Here is a 22,992-nt window from a genome sequence, read left to right on the forward strand (position 1 = left end):
TTATTTTTTAATGTAAGTACTTTATTTGATACTTGTAGATACATTTCAAAATATATTTTGTTTTAATTTTGTATGGGATTACTGATTACATGGTAACAGATAAAATCTTATACTAGCTCGGGTTCAAGAGTGTAACTTTTGGTCAAAAATTAAAAAGAAAATACTATTTTTTTCTAATTTGACTCATCTGCAGGACATAAATTCAATTTGCTCGCATTTACTGAGTGACTAAAAAGACTTTTTGGGTTGTCAATAAGCTATTTCCAAAAAATCTAAACATAAGTACTTGAATGTAAAACATTATATTGCACACAGTTACACTTTCAAACGCCGACTATTATCATACTAATTTCTAAATTAACCTAAATCATAAAATGGCAACGACAACCGATTTATATCGATTAAAGATACGCACGTGGACAACGCACATACAAATCGACTGATTATAATCAGTTCACGGAAGGCATTTCAATCCAAAATGATTCCAATACCAGAAATGGTAGAGCATCGTTGGATATCCTTTGTTAAAGATTGAGTTTGAAACATTGTCAAAGCCACAAAATATGGCTTAGCGCTTAGCTTAAACAGAAATAACTTGTTCATGTGACAAATATTCAAGTATCACAGACCAATTACGAGTAGAGACCTTACGTATTTATTCAAATGTAACATCTCAATGTGCGATTTTACATTGAAAATTACTACTAAAATTTCCTGTACTTATGAAATTTTATGTCGCCTTTATCCACTGCAAAAAAATAGCTCTTAGAATTTTTAATAGCTTTTTTTCTAATGTATCTCAGGGACCATTTTTCGGACCAATATTTTAATAACAGCGGCTAAAGGGACTAAGCTAAAGTTTAGCCTTGATGGGCATGGGCACTGACGCCAACGGTGTCATGGTCTAGGGGCTGTCCAGGGTTGAGGGCGCCGGGCTGCTGGCCGCTCTTAGGCACTATGATGGACACCGGGTAGTTGAAACTGTAGAAGAAACCGCGTGGCGGGCCCTGAAAGAAAAAAATAGGAACTTATGACTTAGTACGTATGCTTTGTGTACTATGTAGGACGAAAAAGAAGTTATTTATTATGAGAGGTAACTCTCTACAATGTTAAATCAAGTTTCCTGGCACTACAATGACCAATAACCACCATCATTGACAGTAATGTATTAATGCGAGTTTCGATGTCCAGCCTTTTTATCTCGGTTATTGAATGGCAGCTTTCTCGATAAAATGCGTAAAAATCGAGAACACAGATACAGTCATGTCAAATATCGTTTTTTTATCATTTCAGTAGGATTTAAAAAATGGCATTTCGTAAGCAAGATCCTCGTGGAATACCTCAAAATTAAAATTCGTTCCATCAGATAGACAGTATCATGAAATCAAACTCACAGTAGGCTCAGGCTCCTCTTGCTGTTGACCATGCTGCTGCTGACCATACTGTTGCTGCTGTCCATACTGTTGCTGTTGCCCATATTGCTGCGGCTGCTGTTGGTATTGTTGCTTCTGGCTGTACTGGTTGGACTGGAAGCTGCTCTGCGCCTGTGCGAAAGCCTTGCCTTCGCGGGCGGGGGCGACTACGTTCTGCTGTTCGGATGCAGCTTGGTTGTAGTCATAGTTGCTATTGTAGGCGCCCCTGCAGAAAGAAAATATCAATGATGTTGAGGATTCGCAGTGTAGCTTAATGTGAAAGGGAGTTGTAAGTAGGGCCTTACAGGCCCATTCGAACGTGCATAGACATCACACCGATATTAGTATGATATAGGTATCAGTGATATAATTCAAATATTATTCTAATATCGGTTTGATATCAGTACACGTTCGAATTGGCCTACTAAACTCAAAGTCAACGGGCCCATTCGACTCGGGTGATAAAGAGTCCGTCCAAGAGGTGTCAAATTTAAGAATAAAACTCATTCAATTATATATTTTCCAATGTCTTATATAGTTGTTATGCTGGGTTGCTGTCACTTTGAGCCGATTCTCAAATGCTGAGTCAATCGGCCTCTAATTTATTAACCATTATGTGATTGTTTTAAAAAAAAGGTTAGATTATTTTTTTATATTTGCTTTTAGTCGGACTACGTAAGTATTGAACATTTTACTATTTAAAATGTTAGAAAAGGCCAGTAGCGTAGCTACACTTTGAAGCCTCAATCAAAAAGACAACCCGTCAAACCGATTCCTGTAAGAGTGCTTAATTATATTACGTTCACATACTTATCTGCATAAAAATTTTCACGAATGTAGCGGTAACTTACTGAGGGTCTGGGTTCTGGGCGGCAGCAGCGGCGGCCTCCTGCCAGGCCTTCTCGTGAGCCAGACGAGCCTCTCGGACGTCAGGGGCCTCCTCCACAGGCTTAAGCTCTACCTTTGGCAGGTTGTCTTCTTGGTGGAAGCCTTCGTTGTCAGCCCAGTAGCGAACCTGTACAGATATGGTTATGGGCTTATAAGAAAAAAGTTTGACCAGGTTCATCATGTTTTTCAATTTTAATTTGTTGTAAATTTTAAGAAAGAAAAAAATAATCACTGAGTTCCCTTAAAAAATAAAATTGCGCATATTTAGAAGTAATTTTCATATTACTAAGGATAATTAGCCTGGGACCGGGCCGGGGCGTCTGACACTTCATTTTCTGTGACGGGTGATTGGTGATAACGTGGAGCTTTCTATAGAAAATTAGCATTCCCCCCCCCCCCCCCCATTTCGATTCCTTCTAATTCTAGCGAGGGTACTACAGCCAAAGGTTATCCTCGTATATATGTAGTTACAACATTAAAAGTAATATATAGAATCTAGTTACCTTGATGAGTTCATTGTTGCCATCCTTGTAGGTGTAAGAGCCAGTGACATCACCGGACCTGGCTCGGTTCTCTACCTTCGAGGATTCAGGGGCCTGGTAGCCGTAAGCGTAGCCGCCGAGACCGTCTTGTCCGTGGAATTGAGACGCGTCGTATACCTGGAACATGACATTAATGTCATGGTTCATGTAAATTTTAATAGCCTATTTCAGACGAAAAAATCTACTTATACTTATATTCTAATCCTTACCTATTTATTTACTTAATATGATAACTACCTTAATGCGAAAGTATCTCATTTTAGATAAAAAGAGATACTTTACAGATAGATATCTGCCGTGCCCCGCCAAGTCGAGCAAAAAAGCGGCACGCCCGTACCATTCCTTTTCTTGAAGCAGTTCAGACCATTTTTCGACCGCCTTATAAATTTGTTGTGAATTTTTAGTAACCAAGCAGGCATTGTATGAACACAGTATATTTCAAATATCATTCAATTTGAACCAATAGTTTAAGAGTTATAACAAGTCAAAATTTCTTAATTTTGTCACTCACTGGTCAGTCAGTGAGTGATCATCAAAACTCTAAGGCACTTCTAGCAAATATAGAAGCTTCAAATTTAGAATACAATTAGTATTACATAGATCTCACTACTTTTTACGGTAAAAGAACTGAGTTGCAAGACTTGGCTTTTTTACAAGTTATTTTTTTGATGGCATCTGCCTGTAAGGTACATCTTCACGCTTAAACGATGACTCGTTAGACCGGGCCGGGCCCGGGCCGTAGCTTTCGGCGGCGGCGCTTCGTCTTCTATGCAAAGCATCACGTGATCACCGGTCATCTGTCACAGAAAAGTAACCGCCGGAAGCTACGTCCCGGACCCGTCCGATCTAATGAGAGTCATCCTTAAACTGTTATACCGATTCCAATGAAATTTGGTACGAAGATAGTTTGAGGCATACGGATTGAATTAGAATAGTTTATATCAATTATCATCGTCATTTCATGCAGCTAGTTACTTATGAGCTAATTAACTAAAATAATTTAATAATTGAGTAAAATACCTCTTCAACATAGTCATCGGTATTTTCAATCTCACGGCCATTTTTCCAGTAGTGGCCTAGAGTGGGGCCAGCCTCCGCTGCGCGAAATCTCGGGTCGTTCCATCTTACCTGAAAGTAACAAAAACAGTAAAAGTTATGCTCTTATTGGATTCATTACGCTTCTCTTCTTCCTAACGTTTGTCCGGACTAATCCCAAGAATTGGCGTAGGCACTAGTTTTTTCGAAAGCTACTACCATCTGATCTTCAAATCCAGAGGGGAAACTACACCTTATTGGGATTAGTCCGATTTTTTAATGATGTTTTATTTCACCGAAAAGTGACTGGTGTAAGTGTAAAAACTCATTGGTAAGAGCCGGCTTTCTGCTAGGCTACCAAATCTTCATTCAGTGTCTATGGCTGATTCAAGTTACAGATAAAATATATGACGAGCAAGGGCGATAAAGCTTGTGAAAACCATTCGCCTTTTAACTTACCTATTTAAAATAGTCTTATCTTATATTGAAAACCTTTCGCTCTATGTAGGTATTATATTAAAATAAACAGACATTTAAATATTTACTGGATATAGTGATTTGTTCATGCACGTAATCATTTCGATTTTCGATACATGGGCTAGTCGAATATTGTGGTAAAGTACGCAAATATGTCTGACACAACATTATTTGCAAAATCTGAAGCCCTTCTTTCAATAAGCTTTTATTGCAGGTATCATGTTTCGATTCTTCAAATGAGGTAGGTACAAAAGAAAAACTGACCAGAGGGAGAACGCCAGTGCGTCCAGAAAGTTGGGGCGCTGTGAACGGCGGGCTGTTCAGGTACTTCGCCGCCTCTTCGGGCGAGATGTCGATCTCAAACACGTTGGAGACTGGATTGGGAGCTGCCGATGACAGCGCCACCTGTAAAAACATACACCATTTAAAGTAATCTATAAGGTATTTCTTATATATGCTTCCAACTATGCATCTATTGTCAGCCTCGGGCACTGGAGACTTGGTAACTTTTTTCATAAATGTAAAGGTTTTTCGGGATTAGCTCGATGGGTTTCGAAAATATAATAAACATTTGTTTTATTCTAATGCTATTATACCAAAGATAGTACAAACATTACGTCATTTTCCATTATAAGTACCTATTTTTAGTATTACATCATAATCGTAGCAGCAAACCGAGACCATCTAAAGTCGTCAATATAGGTGTTGACTCCTTAACTTTGATTTTTTGATTTGATTAATGAATCAGGTTACTAAATATTTAAAAACAAAAGAATAATTTCAAAAAAATACCTGTCATTGTCAATTTCATAAGATAACTTCTATTTCATCTGTATTATCATACGTATACAGATAAAAAAATGTTAATATGGTGCATCTTCAGACTGAATATAAAATAAATGGTTAGAAATATAAAAGACGCAAATAAGAAACACATCCTCTTCGCACGAGATTTACGTTAGCATAATCAGCATAAAACTACCATAACAATGACCAATAGTAAAAACAGCTTGATAGATGATCCATCGAAATTAAGTAATAATAGAGACGAATCAAACAAATGGCGGATACGAAAACATTCATTCAAGAACCGGATAGTTCACATGACGTATCGACCTTAGTTAAGTACTGCGTTGCTGATTACCATATGAGTATGTGCGTATCACTGCGGATAATATTGACTTTGCCGATACATATCCAAGACGGTAGTACATAAAACTAATCGTACAACAATAATATGTCGAGAGCTTTATTAAGATCGTACTGATTAGGATGAAAATAGAAAAATATGAAAAAATTTGAATAAAGATGCCTAGTAAACAACTTAAATGCATTGGCCGGAGTATAAGTTTGCCTATATTTATGTTATTTTTTAAATAATACTGTCATATCAATTGCGCTATTTACAACACAAATAAATATAAGCAACTTGCAGAAAATGCAAAAACTATAAGATAATATAATCCGTCGAACGTTTTTAATATTAGTATATTGCGAGAAAGCTCGATGGATTAATAGATATATTTTTAAAAACTTTTATTTCTTGCCCTGTTAGTATATATATCTGTGTGGATCAAATCTTAGAAGCTAAATTTGACCGACTTCCCGGTTTCCAATTGAGCTGAAATTTTGCATATTTGTAAGTCAGGTGACAATGCAATATTATGGTATCAGCGAGTTGATCTGATGATGGAGACAGGAGGTGGCCATCGGAACTCTATGATAAACCAACGCAACTCCATGGGTATAAATTGCCTGCGGAAAGAAAAGTACAGTCAGCGATAAAAGCTTGCACCATAAATTAAATTTTTGCCAAAACTTATTTCAAGAGCTATTCAAACTACTAACTTATACTGCGTAAATCTTATCGCAAATACTTAAGGTAATTCAATGATCAGTTAAGATTTGCTAGTGCACAGTTAAATTTCACATAAATCGGCCCAAACCATCAACAAAAAACAGCAATTCTTTAAATTCATATGCCGTACCGTCCAGACTCAAACTAGGTTTCTGAACCGTCGCCAAAATGAACACCCAAAACAAATCTGAGGCATTCACATGCAAACTATTGTGGGAACTAGAATTGAGTTCTACATTTTCTATTGTTAATAGGTATTGTAGGCGCTTAGTAACTGGGAGACATAATACTCTTTTACTCACGAAGTACCCACATACTCCGATCTTCGTAATACATATCTCGTTTTATTTAAAACATTGAAACCTCAATTTCAAACAAAGGCTCAATGCACATTAGACTTTAGAAAAACGTGGCAGGCTATGTATGTCTATATATAAAAAAGTAAAAAAATAATGCCATTAATGCTGTAAATCAATCAGTTCATTGCCCTTGAAATTCCCAAAGAATAATTTATTTGTAGTTTTTGCATTCGTCGTCGAAGACGAATGGCTGGTAATCAAATGATGCATAATGCTCAATCTAAAACAATTTGCTACGGTATTCAGATAAGTAATTTTGCTTATTATTTATGACCCGTGTATCCCATTTTTTGTGAATGTTAGCATAAATATTAAATAACTTAGGCCTATTTCGACTATGTACATTTTGGTGGCTTTTGGGAGTCAGAGGATTCAATAACATTGTTTTTTTTTTTCAAATAGATTTACCAACGCAATTATATACCTCTACATAGAAAGTTTTCTTCGCGTCCCATAGCATCATCATGCATAATTCATGCGGTAAGCTGTGCTGGAGGATCAAGAGTAGCATATATTTAAGCTTAAGTATTTCTACCGAAAAGAGCCCTAAATTTCAGCTCAGTTGAAAGATCCTTTACTAACACCATTACATTACATACGCCATACAAACGTTATTCATGTATTCCGTCTCCAATCGGTCACTTGAATATTTTATGATTATGTATGCTTGTTTGGATCTATTAAAATATACCTAGTTAAACTTGGTTTTACCCACTGCTGAACGTACAACAATGTATTCCATGGTATAAAAGATAGGTTATAAATACATACATAAGTAAGAGTTGGCGGAGTTGTTATATACTCGTAGTACGGTGTGTAAATCTAATACGGGCGATAAATTAAACGAGATATACCCCCTTATTCATAAACGTCTACTAATTAGCGGCTTGTCAACTTTAGTAGACGTTTATGAATAAGGGGGTTAGAATTTACCCGTTTAATCGTATTTTTTTAAGTAACATTTAATTATGACCCCGTAATTATTTTTTGAAAATTTATCGAGCAGCGATGTACTGTAAACATTCCGAGACACATAACTAGACATGGCATTACGAGATATGAGCTTTTTATAGTAACTCCCAAGCGTTGACAGTTGTTTTAAAAAGCTCGTATCTCGTGACTTTTGTTGTTTTACATTGCGAACACGAATTATTTTTATGGTTAATATTTTCATTGTATTCATTTTATCTCGATATACTTATATATATACAGTTTATAACGTTAATTCCGTCACTCATTTTACCTATCAAGGAAATTGGGAGATACGGTAATGCATCTGTAGTTGAAATCCGAACGTCACCTCTAAGAAACATTTTGCCACAAACCTTACGACTCGTTTTGTCACCTTCACATCATAGACACGGTTAGGTGACGCGTTGACAGATAAGTGCTAATAAACACCAAGTTATGTCAATGTTATTAGGCTACTGCATACATGCCGGCACGTGCACGTAAAAACAATGGTATTTTAATTCATTTAATGATGTGAAAATTGGCAATAAACGTATGTAATTATTTGTTAACGAGACTGTTTTCTTGGAAAATCCCTAGCAATAAAAAATACCTAAGTATTCGAATTTTATTCAAATAATAATTCTGTGCAGATGCACCTTTTAACACTATATCATTGTCCAATACCTGCAACCTATAAACTTTATTGAGTTTAACTTGGGCTATCGGTCGATTTGTGATTTAAGTAATTCATTTTATGCAGATGTGTATATCTATTATATATTATGTTATACAATATGTTGGTTTATGCGTACTCTAATAAGATCTAAAATTTTGCTCTCTTGAGAAGATCTAAAGCTTATTGGAGCAATACATCATCGACATAACGAATCCGGATCCGAAATTAAAATAAATTATTTGTGATGCCATCCTATGAATCATTATATAAGCCATTAAGGATATTTTTGAATTAATATACATATTATATTAAAGTCCTTGAACTGGCTTAAGTACGAAGAAAAGCAATAAACTACTGTTTTTTTTAATCATTAGCTCATTTAGATCTTTTAGATGAGAATATCTAATATATACTTAAATTCGTCTAATAAAATCGGAACGTTTGATAAAAAAGATAGATATACCTACTTACGTAGTTGAGCTAATATCTTTTACACATCCGTATGAATAGTGTATGTTGGACTCTACCATATAACCTTTACCTACTACCTTATTAGTAATAGTTATCTACCTAGTGAAATACTGCGTATTGATTTATTTTGATAGTTACATCCCGACCCTTCCAGGTTAAACCAAGGAAAAAAATGAGTTTGCGGATACATTAACTAAATAAAACGAAACTATGACTACTTATAAAATATTACTAAAACTAAACCTACCTAGAAAAAATAAGAATACCTAAAACAAACCCTGCCCTCTTGGCAGGGTGTTCATCACGCAGCATTCCCGCGCTGTATCGCGGCTGTATCGCGATGGCAAGCCTTTGTGCGAGAAAACTGCCTGCGCGAGGATCTCCCGTTCAGTTATTGATAAGTGAATGTTTTGAAAAGACAATCCTTTTCTGATAAAGATCTTAGTTGATGACTCACATTAAATAAGCTTATTTTCTGCAACGACTTCATATAGTGGACTTTGAACTGTGACGAACGCAAAGTACCTGGTGCGAAATAGAACTTGAACAAATAACGACCACTACACTCGATAATGTGTGGTAAGAAACTTAATTGTTAGTATGTAGTAAATAGGTTGTAGTATTAAGGTGTTCAAAAGTAATGATAAATTTTGGAATCCACTGAGAATCTAGTAGTGCGTACACATTTGTGACGCCTGTATAAATCCTGTTCGCTGTATAAATAGGTATACATAGTCAAGTAAACATTCCAAAAAATGGATAAAAATGCATTTTTTCATTATATAAGTAGACTTACTTAATAGGAGTCCCGTACAAAATATTGACAGGTATAGACAAAAAACTTTTGATGATAAATATGGGACAAGTCCACAAGCGAATCGTGTTTTTGAATATACCTACCTACTGATAAACCATTTTAGTGACCCAATAAACATGTATCCCTGACTTAAATAGGTATTGGTAATCCGCAAAATGAATATCAAATTTGATTACTAATTGGCAATAAATTATTCGATTTTTTTTCTCATAAAAATATCCACCTGCATCACATCAGTGCTATCAGTGTAGATATCTGACATCTACCTACGGCTATGGACAGAATTCATATTATGTAAGATGGCGTCAGGGGCAGGTTCTTGAGGGGCTAGAAATAATCTACATCCGTATGAATAGTGCATGTTGGAACCCTATACGTAAGATTTTGTATACTTACATATATTACGTAACAATTTAAATACGTTACGTTTAATAAAATTACATACTTGTACTTTCCTGACCAGTTTTTAATTGTAGCCAGTAAATAAAACATAATAAAAAAACTCAAATTAAAAACTTATAAAAAAATAAAAATTCCCTAAATCTTGGTCCCTCGGGTGCTCAAAAGGCTGGCCTCATTGCCCATTGCTCTGTAAATCTTAACTCCTTGCCATCGGTTGTCGCACAGGCCTAAGTGGGTCAAAATTATTTCCGTTGTCTTGATTCTAACAACTCTGTCATGCTTGTATTGGTGTTTTCTATCACATAAATAAAAAAAGTCGAGTGATATTGCACGTCTTTTTAGTTGTATATTGTATTTTACTTGAGAAAAACACAATTTTTTGGGGACAAAAAACAAGACAACGAAAAAAAATTTTACCCAAGTAACTATGTAAAATTGAAAATATTGTAAATTTTTAGATAAGCACACCGAATAATAATTAGGAACAAAAAGTAATAGTCAAGTCTTTGTCGACTTCCCACAAAACATTGTAAGATTTTTATTAAATGTATTATTTATGCTGATGGTCAATACGAGTATCGAGTAGTACTAGCTCCATTAGTAGCGCTTAATTAATAGGGACTAGTCTTCTTCACTTAATTCCACGTGAATATGGTATTTATTGCGTTCGCTTGCAAATTAATGAATAATAATTTATATCATGTTCTGAAAATGCTCACCGCGTAGAACCAGAAAATTCTCTCATTGACCAGCAGCAACATAAACACATAGCAGAAACCCTCGCAATGCTCAAGTATTCACTTTTCGAATTATGATTAATCGCCACTCGTTGCGAATTTCCTATTTTTCGAACTAACTTGTATCGAAATGTTTAATCAACGAACTCTAGGTACACATAGGTATGATATTATAACAGTTTACTTATGTATGTTATATACCGTCTGTTAAGTGACGATACAACTCGAGATGACCACAAAGGTCGCGATCAGGAATTTATTATTGTTTTATAGCAATTATTTATGAGTGGACAATTCTTTAAAGGATAACGTAACATTAATTAAAATAATGTTTCTTATATCTGTTCAATAAGTAGAAGCTTAAGTAATTAAAACAATTAATTTGTACAGGATGTACAAGCCCATGCGTCTACCAAACAAGGTGATGACCTGTACGTAGGTACTTATGTTTTTCCTACAAGGCATAAAAAAGCTTTGTGTGCTTTATTGCAACGAACGCACGCAGGTTTTAATTCGAAAATTTAACCAAACCACGGGCCCAGTCCACCGTTCAATAAATCTATTTCTTTATTTTTAGAAATTAACAATTTTGCTGGCAGATTACTGTTGTTAAAATTAAAAGCCTTCAAAATACATAATATAACTAATGAATCTTAAAAAAAAACATTCAAAGTCCTATTTTAAAACCTAATACCCACTGATGATGTCATACTGAACGTTAATCCAATAATTTTCCAATTTCTAGTCCAAACCGACTTGGGACTAACAAATGATTAATATACCTACTTCTTAACATGCAGTGCAACATTAGAATTTAGATGATTCTATGTAAACCAACTTCGCAACAGCATAATTATTTCGTTTTCTAGACCGTTCAAATATAGTCCTAATATATATGCAATAATGGAGAAATTACAAGAACTGCAAACTTTTTGCGAAGCCATTAAGATTGTTAAATCTAAGAATGTACCAGAATTGAATACCTAATTTCTGAGATCGACCTTGACTTTGGACTTTTTATAGAAGCCACGCTGTATAATGACTATGCAAATAAACCGAACAGCCGAAGACGTCTATCCTGCGTGTAAGATGTCATCTATTTAATGACCGGAGTTACTTATACGAGTACTGCCATTTTGTAATCTCTACTTATAGTTTTTGCAGCTGAAGTAATTGATACTGCTAGTTTAGCACCTCCACTGCGGCATGGGGTGGAAAGACTAAAGTGCAAATTATGCGTAGTAACGAGTTAACTTTTTGGCGCAGCGAATGTGGTAACCATAGAAAACGAATTGCTTAAAAAACTGTAACGTGGAACCGCTCAAATACCGCCCATCCCATAGTAACCCTACTCAAATTTGTTTAATAACGTGAAACTTATAGTATATTGAAGTTAAAATAAGCTAGAGACTTTTACTTTACCATTTATAAAGAGATTTTTTTATTCAGTATAGAGCCAAGATGCTTTTAATATGATTTAGTAATACTGCTTCTCGGTAAACATTGTGTAATTATTTATTTCCCACATTTTTCGATGCATACGCATTGAACTATTATAGAACCAGCACAAAGAACCAGTTTTTTGCGCCATGAGTTGTTGTTATTTTGACAACAAACCATAGAAGCGGAGCGTGAATCTAGCGATCTAAACTCGTGAGCGCCATGAATTTTATGGCGCTTGCGACATTTTGGTCGAATGGTAACAGGTTGCGATTACGACAATTTCATTGTTTGGTTATGGCTTATTTATAAGTAATATTAAACCAATGTACATACTTCAGACTATTCCAGGCCAAAACTCAGGAGTTATGCCTAATATTTCTGTAATTAATCTATTTTCTTATTTTTTCTTATTAATTTATTTTCGCTGTGTTATATTATGTATGTATGTATATTTAGATATGTATCTAATATTTATTTATTTTAATATAGGTATGTATTGTTATATTTATATGTTTATTTAAATTGTAAATGTACTGTATGTACTGTCTGCTTGATGTATGTCTAATTTTCCTATTCCTCTAATTCATTCGTGCACTACCTGTTCTAAAAACTTACTGTTCTTTATATCCTGCTACCCTAAGGTTGTCTGGAAGAGATCGCTTACAGCGATAAGACCGCCTGTTGCTACCTTTCTTTACATTGTAAATCTGTTTTTTAAATTTGTCTTCTTTGTGGTGCAATAAAGAATATTTACTTTACTTTACTTTCTTCTCGTAATGAAACAAGAGAAGTAAGATGTTCATTTTATATATTAATTATACCAGAAGTAGTGCATAAAGTGTAACTAGTATTGCGTAATAATGTACCGAAATAAATTAATTTTCGAAACACTTCATCTAATTACCTAGTGCATGTCATGTAATCTTAGTTGACATTACATTTGAGCTAGATTATGATGCAACTGTTGAAAACGGACTTGAGAATAAAGTTAATGTGTGAAAATCATTAAAAAATATAACGTTGTATTATAACTAGTTACAAAATACGACTACTAGTAGTAGGTTTAAAAATGGAACAGTGGCTTGGTAAAAAAAGCCAGGAACTGTGGCTCACTCAACCTAATTTCAACACGAGAGAGGCGATATTTGGGCCACTGAGCCACTGTTCGAGCTGAGCCACTGTTTCCGCTTTGACCCTACTTGTAACATGATTACAAACTCGAAATTATACAAATAAAAGCTAGTTACTTTTGTGTAGTAAATATACAAGTAGAAAATATATAGATGGACACAGGAAAATACAGTTGATCATGAGTTGCAATAAGTAAATAAATAATGAAGAATGGAAAGTAAAATGAATAACTAATTGCATCATAAATTAGCTACGTGTGTTTTAAGGAAACTAATACTAAAATATTAGTAGTTTTTTTCTATGATATAGGGGGCATACAAGCAGTCTCTCATCTCATCGCCTTGGTGCGTAGCCAACGTGCCAATCATTAGACGCTCCATAGCGAACAAAATGCAACTGTCACTCTCGCATTAATATGGAGGAGCGATAGAGAGAGATTACAGTACGGAGTGTTAACGATTGGCACGTTGGCTAAGCACCCTGATGGTAAGCGATTACTGTCGTATTACGTCAGAGAGGTTGTAAGTGCGTTGCCAACATTTAATATGGGAGCTCTACTTTAATTACACACAACAAAAAAAGAATCAACAAGGCGATTGTCATAAAAAACATGAATTAACAAATGAGACAAAATTCAACGTTCTAACTTTATATCAGATATGGCCTGAAATATAGATAATCTAGAATTGTCAACGTGACATTTTTCCATCCAAAAACGTCACTTTTAACACGAACAGATCATATAGGAAACAGATCGAATAACTAAAACTCGAATTGGCCTATCGTTTACATCCCATTTCTTAAAAGTAGATCCTTATGAAATGAGGGCACGGTTATTGTTGTAAAATGAGGTTATTTTTAAACCTCATATGTGAACAATTGACATAACTGAGTAAAGCACCCATAACGGCCAAGGTCCATAGGCTCGTACAAACAGACTGGTCAGTCAATATGAATATGTATGACAAATAATGAAAACGTACCGTGCACCGTGCGTATTTGGACAAGTCGTTATTACAAAGTATTATAAAATGAAATGCGTAAACAATAATTGTTGCGGCTTAAAATGTTTATTGACGGCACCTAGTGTAAAAATACTTCCTGATCAAGGCAAAATTATCTGTAATTAATACTTTGCGATAGTTACACTTTATTTTACCCTGAAACATTTCTACGGTTGCATCTTACTGCCGTGATTTGTTTACAGGCAGACCGGTTCGAACTTTGACATACGTCAAATATTAGGTAAATATCGTTTTTGTTTGAAGAAACGTCACTTTTGACACTGACCTAATATTTGACGTATCTTAAAGTAAAGTATAAAAGTCTTAAAGTAAGTAAAGTATCGTAAAGTTCGAATTTGGCCAACATACACAAATGGAGTCGTGAATTAGATCCATAGTTAAGGTGGTTTCAGACCAGCGTTTATTTTTTCTGCGCGTGTTCGGTCGTTTCGGGCTTATATGCGCGCTATGTTTCGCTACATTTGGTCTATACGCGTCTATATGCGGTCCCAAAAACGAGCTTGTAGACGCGTATAGTCTGAAGTCATTCGTGACTGGCTTAAATGGCTATCAAAATGATGCGGAAGCTGGTACATACATCGAATAAATAGAGATGCCTTGCAGGATTTTTTCAGGTATTCGATATAAATAGTTTTATAAATAGGCCTTGTTGAAGGCTATTTTAACGCAATCAGTAGGGCTAAGATGGTCGGCTCTTTATCATTTGTCACCATACCCGTCACGTTCTAACAAGTATGTAAGTGCGAAAGTGACGGGCATAGTGACAGGTGATAAAAATGGAACCATGCTGCCACTGCTGATCCATTTTGAATCCACATCAGTCGCCACAAACATCAGTATCTAACAAAAACTATGACTCACTCAATGTTACTACTAGCTTTGATTTTGTCATCTTCACTTTATTTTTAGTGTTCGACCTCATCGCAGCAGTTATATTCGTATTTTTTTGCGACTTAAATACGAATATGGGTGATTTTGAATACCTAAGGCACGCCTGATCCGGGTCTCGCCACGCCCTGCTGCGGCTGGATATTTTGCTATATGAATTTATGAATCTACACTTGAATTAGATTTGAACATTTCATGTCAATTTTATTTTATTTTTACAGACATATTTGCTTAAAACAGGTTCATGTTGCCTTTGAAATTAGGCATGTTTGTTTTATAAGGGGGCAAAGTTGTTTATGTTTAACCGCTCGTACTAATGTTAATAAACGACACCGCGAAAGTCCAAAATTGAACTACGTGCTAAGCGAGTGGAATGGTAGAATTATGGTCGTTGCTAGGGTTTCAAAACTACTACGAGCTAGTGGTGAATAATGAAAAAATATATTATATATACTATTGTATCTATACCTACGCTGCTGCAGTATAAGTATGTATACTTCCTTTATCTTAACATAAACAAAGCAATTCACATTTGGCCAATGATTGATGCCTTATTATAAGATCATTAATAATAGTTTTGCGCTGTTTTCAAGAGAATCGTGCCCGAACCATAAGCTACGTTGTTTTTACCTTTTTTTTTTTCAAGTTCCGATATGTTAATAATAGTGATGACCTGTTTGATGCGCAGCTGATTTTGATGTTTTTTATAGAATGTAATGGAAATCTTAGGTGTTATTATTTTTGATTTTATAATTCCGTATGCATATTATATTGAGATTTCAAGTTATATGATTATCAAGAATCCTGGTTCAATAAAATTGCAGGTCTTCCAGGCCTTTTTAATACAAGCATTTATAGTGAGAGTCAATTTATGTTTTTGACTGATCATGATGAAAATTGATATATAAGGATGGAGAGGATCCAAACGGCCTAAAACCAGCCGAAATCTTGAATATCTTAATTTTTGGTTTGATCATAATGAGAGATGACTTCTGGCGATCGAAAAGACGCTTTTAAAATTATTCATTACAAAATTTAGCTTGTCAAAATTTTCAGAAGTAAATGACAGCATTCTAATGAGATTATCTGATATTATTCAGCACACAATTAATTGCAACATAATCCTGGATACACTTTAAATAATGCCCTTTGCACGGATCATCATAGACAATTAGATTTTAATCAGTGCGCGATTAGAACAAGCAGTATTTAAGCTGCATGCACACTTCCGCATTCCAAGTAAAGATGAAGATACACCGGCGGGTAGCAATTTTACCGACCCAAGACGTGTTCCGGTAGAAAATGCAAAAACGTGCAGCTTGCCTTGACTGAACGACGGAGAATATAAGGTATATCCTCATATTCTCCGTGGACAATGATAATATAGTAGTATTGTACAATGTAAAATTATACTTGTAGAATAATTGATATTTACTGGATTAATATTTTCGGTTCAGAGTCAAGTGTTCTGAAAGACTAGAATGCTTAATGGATTAAATTTAGTTGTAAAGTAAATTAGGTGTCTACATTTAAAATATTTTTCTTGACGAATTTATATTTACTGGACTAATATTTTCGGCCAAGAGTTAGGTATATTGTGTGCCTTTATATAATAGTTCCAATTAGGCAGCTTTTTCCACATACATTTAATTTATCTGTAAACTATCTCTGTCGCCAAAACAAAAAATAAGTACTTACTTCTGATTCTGAGTATTAATACCACAAAATATAATATAAATTAAATATAACGTAATAAGGCCATAGTTATACTAATTAAGTTAGTATATAAAGTAATAACATTTTTTTATCGAAGTTCGTAATGAATCCAAATTTAAGCCATACATAAGCCATTGATTACCATTAAAGAACCAAATATGTATGTTTACCAAAAGACAATAGGTACATAAGGAAAAAAATATTGACCGTTTTTTGCAATTCCAGTCATTATTTTTAACGACTCTGCACTCTTGGCGGTAAAAACTCGCTTCACAGGCTATACAACTGTGTTGTTTTCGCTATATATACGACGTATTGTCACATTAAATACCATATACGAGTAAGTTACAGAAAACAACTTTGTTTAAGCAATAATAGCCTTTTTGTGAATGAGATAAGAGTCTCGAGATGGCGCTGATAAATTTGCAAACTTGAAAGAACCCTTTCAGAATCAGAATCAGAACATTTATTTGCTTTGACGTATAAATACATGCAAATACAATTGTAAAATATACTCTAAAGTACTTACATGCTAAAACTGATTATTCTAAGGTTAGGTATGTACATACCTAACCTTATAATAAGGGAGTTATGCATTTTAAAATTAAGGGGTACGTACACGTCATTCAATAGGACTAAGTAAAAATAATATGCCAAGCGCGCGTATGCATTTCTTGCTCTTTTTTATCTAGAGCTTCTCCTAGCAGAGAAGAAACAACCATTTTCCAAATAGGTGATGTGAAAATATTATTGTGTTTGATCCAAAGTGATACTTTTTTTCGCTGCTGGCTGGGATCAAAGTGGTACTTTTCTGTTCTAGGACACAATCTTTTTAGCTTAAATAATAGGTATTTTTAAATACACGGTGTTTTTTAAACTAAGTTAACTTCGAGGTATGGCTAAGTAGATTTAAGGAAACTGAATGTTATTGTATTTATTATTTTTATATTTTTTACTTTTTTCATAAAAAGTAATTAATAGCGTTGTCGCAACACGGACATAATTATTTAAATCCACCAAACAATTGAAAACTATGATAATATAACAATGACATTTCAAATATCGATCGTAATAATAATCTCAATGTGAAAAGCATTTATCCACAAGAGTAGCAAAGTAAACTGATGCAAATTTTGAGTTGTTTCTTCATGTTGTCTAGTACAATTGACTTTTAAGTAATGATTTTGAATGTTAATATATATGAAAATATATAATATATCCAATGCATTGTGCAATGGTCAGCCGTTTATAGTCAGACCAAGACAAGTATGCAGCGATTTTGATAGCACACGCAATGCAAGTGTTATTGTTAAATGTTTATGTTAATGTTTAATTGTCAAACTTCTATGACATTATGACGTATAAATAAAATAACACTTGCACCGCGTGTGCTATTAAGATCTATGGAAGGTGGAGGTAAGGAATGAAATCTCCATGTACCAAAGAGCGTCATCAAAAAACCTAAAATAGATGGCGCTACAATATCTAGAAAACTTGAACAAAATAATCAAATCATAGACAGCGCACTTCACTCCGTCAATAACACCTAGGTTCTAAATTACTATAGCGCTACTTTGGAGAGATTTGGAACTATTATTTATAGCTGACAGCTGGACACTTTTGCAACAGTTCTACCATAAGAGATTTCACTCCTTTTAATTCCACACTCCAGACCAAGATCGTTGCAGATATTGAAGGTAGAGGCAAGGAACAGAATCTCCTTAGGCAGAACTGTAGCAAAAGTGTCCAGCTGTCAGCTATAAATAATAGTTCCAAATCTCTCCAGAGTAGCGCTAGAGAGCTAAGAACCTAGGCGTTATTGACGGAATGAAGTGCGCTGTCTATGATTAGATTTTTTTTCTAAAGTATTCTAGGTATTGTAGCGCCACGTAGTTATAGTTTTTTGTCGGACATTTTTTGGTATATGGAGATTCTGTTCCATGCCTCTACCTTCCATAGTTGCAGACTTGTCTTGGTCTGACAGTAGTCACTTGAACATGAACTACAACCTTCTAATAAACCTTCTTAACATTTTGTCATTTTTATATCAGACCATTATCAGACTTTGGCAACAATGTGACAACAGTGACGTTTGTAAATTTTTGTAATATTTAGTAAGAAAATGTAATATTTATGTTTAAATTGATTATGTTTTATGACAAATACTGACCGTATAAGATATTTCAGAGAAGAGTTTCGTTCGAAATTAGATTAGGTAAGTCTTAGTTTTTATATATTATTGTACATCATTTACTTCGCTGGCCCAGTGACCCCAAAGGCGAACTTGATCTCAGACACAAGATAACGCTAAAGTTAGACCAAGATAAGTTGGCAGCGATTTTGACAGTCCAGTCGGTGCAAGTCTTATTTTGCACGTCAAACTTCTATGAAATTATGACGTTTACTTAACACCGTCTGGGCTATCAAAATCGCTGCCAAGTTAGCTTGGTCTGACTCTACTTTGCTCTATTCAGTGCCCCTTCACGCCAGTTGTGTAATTCTGGAAAGTGTCGGGTACGTGACGCTATTTTTTAACAATGCTGATAAAGTTAAGAAGCCGATATTTGGCATGATAGCGTTTGATATTTTAGCTTTAAATTCAACGCTATATGATAAAGATTTATGCATGTTATTGAAATAGCTGCCATACAATGTCACGTCCCCGAAGTAGCCTTTTTTGTGAAATCCCCCGCGAGGAGTCAGATCTTTTAGGGCTATTGATAATGAATGACCTGTAGTAGCATATAATAGTAACCGTTATACGTCACTTATATATTTGAAAGCGATCCGTAAAAGGGTATTCCGTATTAGACGCAATTTTTGTATTGATAAAGGGCAAACACGCATTTCCTTTACATGTCGAGCTTTATAATAAAAGGCCTTGCGTGAGCTTTCTGTTGCCGAGACCATATACCAAGAAATGCACGCGGAATAAAAAATGAGCATCCTTTGATTTGAATGATTGCTCCGAAGATGAATATAAATAAGATAATTCTCGCTAATTTGTCTGCGGGGAAAGTACTTTTAGGGTTCCGTTTTAAGAATGCAGTTCACAGAACCATCACAATGACAGATTAAAATCGGTTATTGTCGGATCGAATGTGGTACGAGAAAACACTTAAAGAATTGTTATACGTTCTTAATCTAATATCGTCTTTACCATAAGGGCACACGGGGCCCGTGCCCAAGGCCCCCATCCTCAGGTGGCCCCGAAGGACAGACAGTAACAGTATATTTGATTACCCATAAAGTAGACAAATATTAGTTTAATTCGCTTTCTTTACTTTCCAAAAGGGCCCCAAATTGTTGTGCCTAAGTTCCCAAGGGCACCAGCATAGTTTAAAACGGCCCTGTCTTAAATAGTTAACATGAATCAATTTAAGCATTTGATTATTCAGATCAACGCTGATTAAATTGTCATCAACATACCTAATCTCACTTGACAAAATCTTAATTATAATAAGGCTTAGTATATCTGGGTTGATAGTTCAAACAGCAAAACTAGAACCTAAACTTCCTTTCGAACAAAATCAGGAGGGTTAAGAAATAATTATACAGTCAATCTGCCTATAAAAATGCCTGGAATGAATCACTTTGTTATACGTCCAGGTATTCTAAGGACACAATTCTGTCCTTTTGACGTTTAGAAACCTGTTGTGGAGATGGAGTCATTAAATTCTGCTTCTTTGTCGGGTGTTTTAAAGCTTACTTTGAATATTTTAATGACAATGAAATAAATTAAACACTGAATGCTCATTATACATTAGACGTGCTCATTATATATACGAGTACGTATATGAAGATTAAAATAATATGTGAATATACTTATTTTTATATAATTTTGTTAATTTAACAATGCTTAAGACGCATTTAACTTTAAATTATTTGTTGAATAAATGTTGTATAATTTTAAAAAAGAGATATATACGTAAATATTTATAATTAATTACTTGTTAAATTATAGATATACGTTTACGACATAGTTTCTAGCACTTTAAACTCTTTATAATTTGTTATTATATGTGGCTTTCCATCAGAGTATGCACATGAAGCATAAGGCCCTTTAGGCATGGAGCGACACATGTTATGGGTAGGATTATTTTATATTATGTGGAAAATAATTATAATAATCTTGGCAACTATAGATAAATTGCAGCCAACACACATTGTCTAATAATACACTTTATGAATAGATAGTAAATTGCAAGATTTTCAAGTGAAATCTATACATATAAGTAGCCTTACTAACCACTCATATGCTTCATATTTTTCAGTGACTTCTATTATTATAATAAAATAAGGGTGACAGCTTGTAACCACAGTTACCAAAAGCAAGTGAGTGGACAAATATTACAAAAAGGTTTCAAAAATGGTTACTTACCGCAACCGCACAAAGTGTCACAAATCGTAGCATGGTCGGTTCACTGGTCTCACTCGAGTCACAGAAAGGATTGAGGATCCACCTGTGCGCATCTCGTATATACCGCGCGCAGCCTCCGCTGACGTCAGCGCGCCGGTAGACGGCGTGGCCGGTTGGAAATAAACGCGCAGTTTTTCGGGGCTAGAATTTTTAGAACGTAGATTTCTACGTACTAAGCTACGTAATCACCCTTGTCTACTTTTATAAGACGTTAATAAACGGTAGTAATACCCGAAATGTTTTATAATTTTTATAAATGCTTCATTACGAGTACTCTTCTTTAAATTTGTTTTCATTCTAATCTTATCTTTGATCGAATTCGTAAATTCAATGAACATAACCACTTTACAAAGCATGATACAAGGTGCGAAAATTATGATCCTCATGTAAACGGCTCAGTTTTCAAGCAGGGTCCTTTCTTAAGAAGCAACATTGCAAATTGCATTACTACAAGCAACAACACTTCTAAATACATCCATTTCTATTTGTATTGATTGTAAGTACTGTCAATAATATATCTGTTTTATTTTGTTATGGGACTGCGCAGTGGCAGCGAAGTATTTAAAATTTTATAAGCGTGCGTTTTTCATTAAAGTCTAACCGCTGTCTATTCGCTGTACGCCTCAAACCAGTTCTGCGCATCTTTACACTTGACCTTAGTTCGCAGTACATTGACAATCGTTCTAAAGGCTCATGTTGTGTTAGTTGTGTAAAGCGGCAGTGGACGCGACATTTTTATTTGGGTACTGTTTTACGTGAACATAAGATTAATTACAACTAAATTATTTTATTCAAGTTACTTGTCTTCTTAGGTAGCCGTGAGTAGTTTTAACCCTTTACCAGGCTGATAGTTCAAAAATGACAATCGAATGTCAGTCTTACTCATCGAAAATAGAACACATGTTTAAAGAGCCGCATGTGGGAAATATATATTCCTTAGCCTGGTAAAGGGTTAAATCGGAGTATTTAAGTCACGACTAGGTTTTATTTCAAAATTGCTCTATTATTCGAAATATTTAGTTGCCAAGTAGATCCCAGGTTCTCATGAGCCGTGGCAAAACTCCGGGATAACGGGAAGATGTTGATTCGAGAATAAAAAAAATTTTTTTTTTTTTTTAATAAGTTGAAACTTTATTTATGTTCTAAGAACTAGGCGTTCTGACAAACATCTGCGGTTGGCACGTATTTAATTATTTTTATTAGCTACGCAGTTTTGCGTGCGTAAAACATATATTTTTTATCCTTGTGACGTACGCTGGGCCGAATGACTTACTTATAGAAGATTCAAAACTCAAAAAAATGATTGGCTCTGAATCCAGAGCCCCTCGTATAAATTTATTCGATTCGATTTCGTGACGTGACGTACGTGTTTGCGTTAAGTTTCATTTTGTATGGGATTTAGAAACAGCGCGCCAAGCGGAACGTTTAGGAAACTCAAAATCCCATACAAAATGAGACTTAACGCAAACGCGTACGTCACGTTACGCCATCGAATAAATTTACACTAGGGGTACAGGAGACAAAATATGAGCCTAACCATACAATCGTAATTCTTCTCGCTTCTTCAGCGGTTTCATAAAAAAACGCGTCACCAGTAAGAAACGGATTCCTTCAAACAGAAACGTCACTTTTGACAATGACAGATCATAACCATAAAAATTATAATAATCCTCCAATGCATATTGCAGAATGCAGATGCGTATTAAGCCACGGCTGAGACTCCCTAACTGTCCCTAACGTA

The 22,992-nt window shown here is 34.9% G+C and overlaps 2 protein-coding genes across 2 annotated transcripts in view; one reads left to right on the forward strand and one right to left on the reverse strand.

Annotated features, from left to right (window-relative positions):
• LOC133519716 (uncharacterized) lies at positions 1–21,392 on the reverse strand. Its single transcript, XM_061853780.1, has 7 exons — positions 21,213–21,392; positions 4,619–4,759; positions 3,863–3,970; positions 2,804–2,959; positions 2,264–2,427; positions 1,395–1,638; positions 1–1,007 (listed from the first exon to the last, which is right to left on the reverse strand). The coding sequence occupies exons 1-7, from the start codon at positions 21,243–21,245 to the stop codon at positions 861–863; spliced, it is 993 nt and encodes a 330-aa protein (XP_061709764.1). The 5' UTR covers positions 21,246–21,392; the 3' UTR covers positions 1–860.
• LOC133519718 (uncharacterized) overlaps positions 18,820–22,992 on the forward strand; it is a 14,258-nt gene continuing 10,085 nt past the window's right edge. Inside the window, exon 1 of the mRNA XM_061853781.1 lies at positions 18,820–19,046. The gene's annotated coding sequence lies outside the window, so the exon portion shown is untranslated. The remainder of the gene's footprint in view (positions 19,047–22,992) is intronic.

The sequence above is a fragment of the Cydia pomonella genome, chromosome 7 (genome assembly GCF_033807575.1).
Source record: "Cydia pomonella isolate Wapato2018A chromosome 7, ilCydPomo1, whole genome shotgun sequence".
NCBI lineage: Eukaryota > Metazoa > Arthropoda > Insecta > Lepidoptera > Tortricidae > Cydia > Cydia pomonella.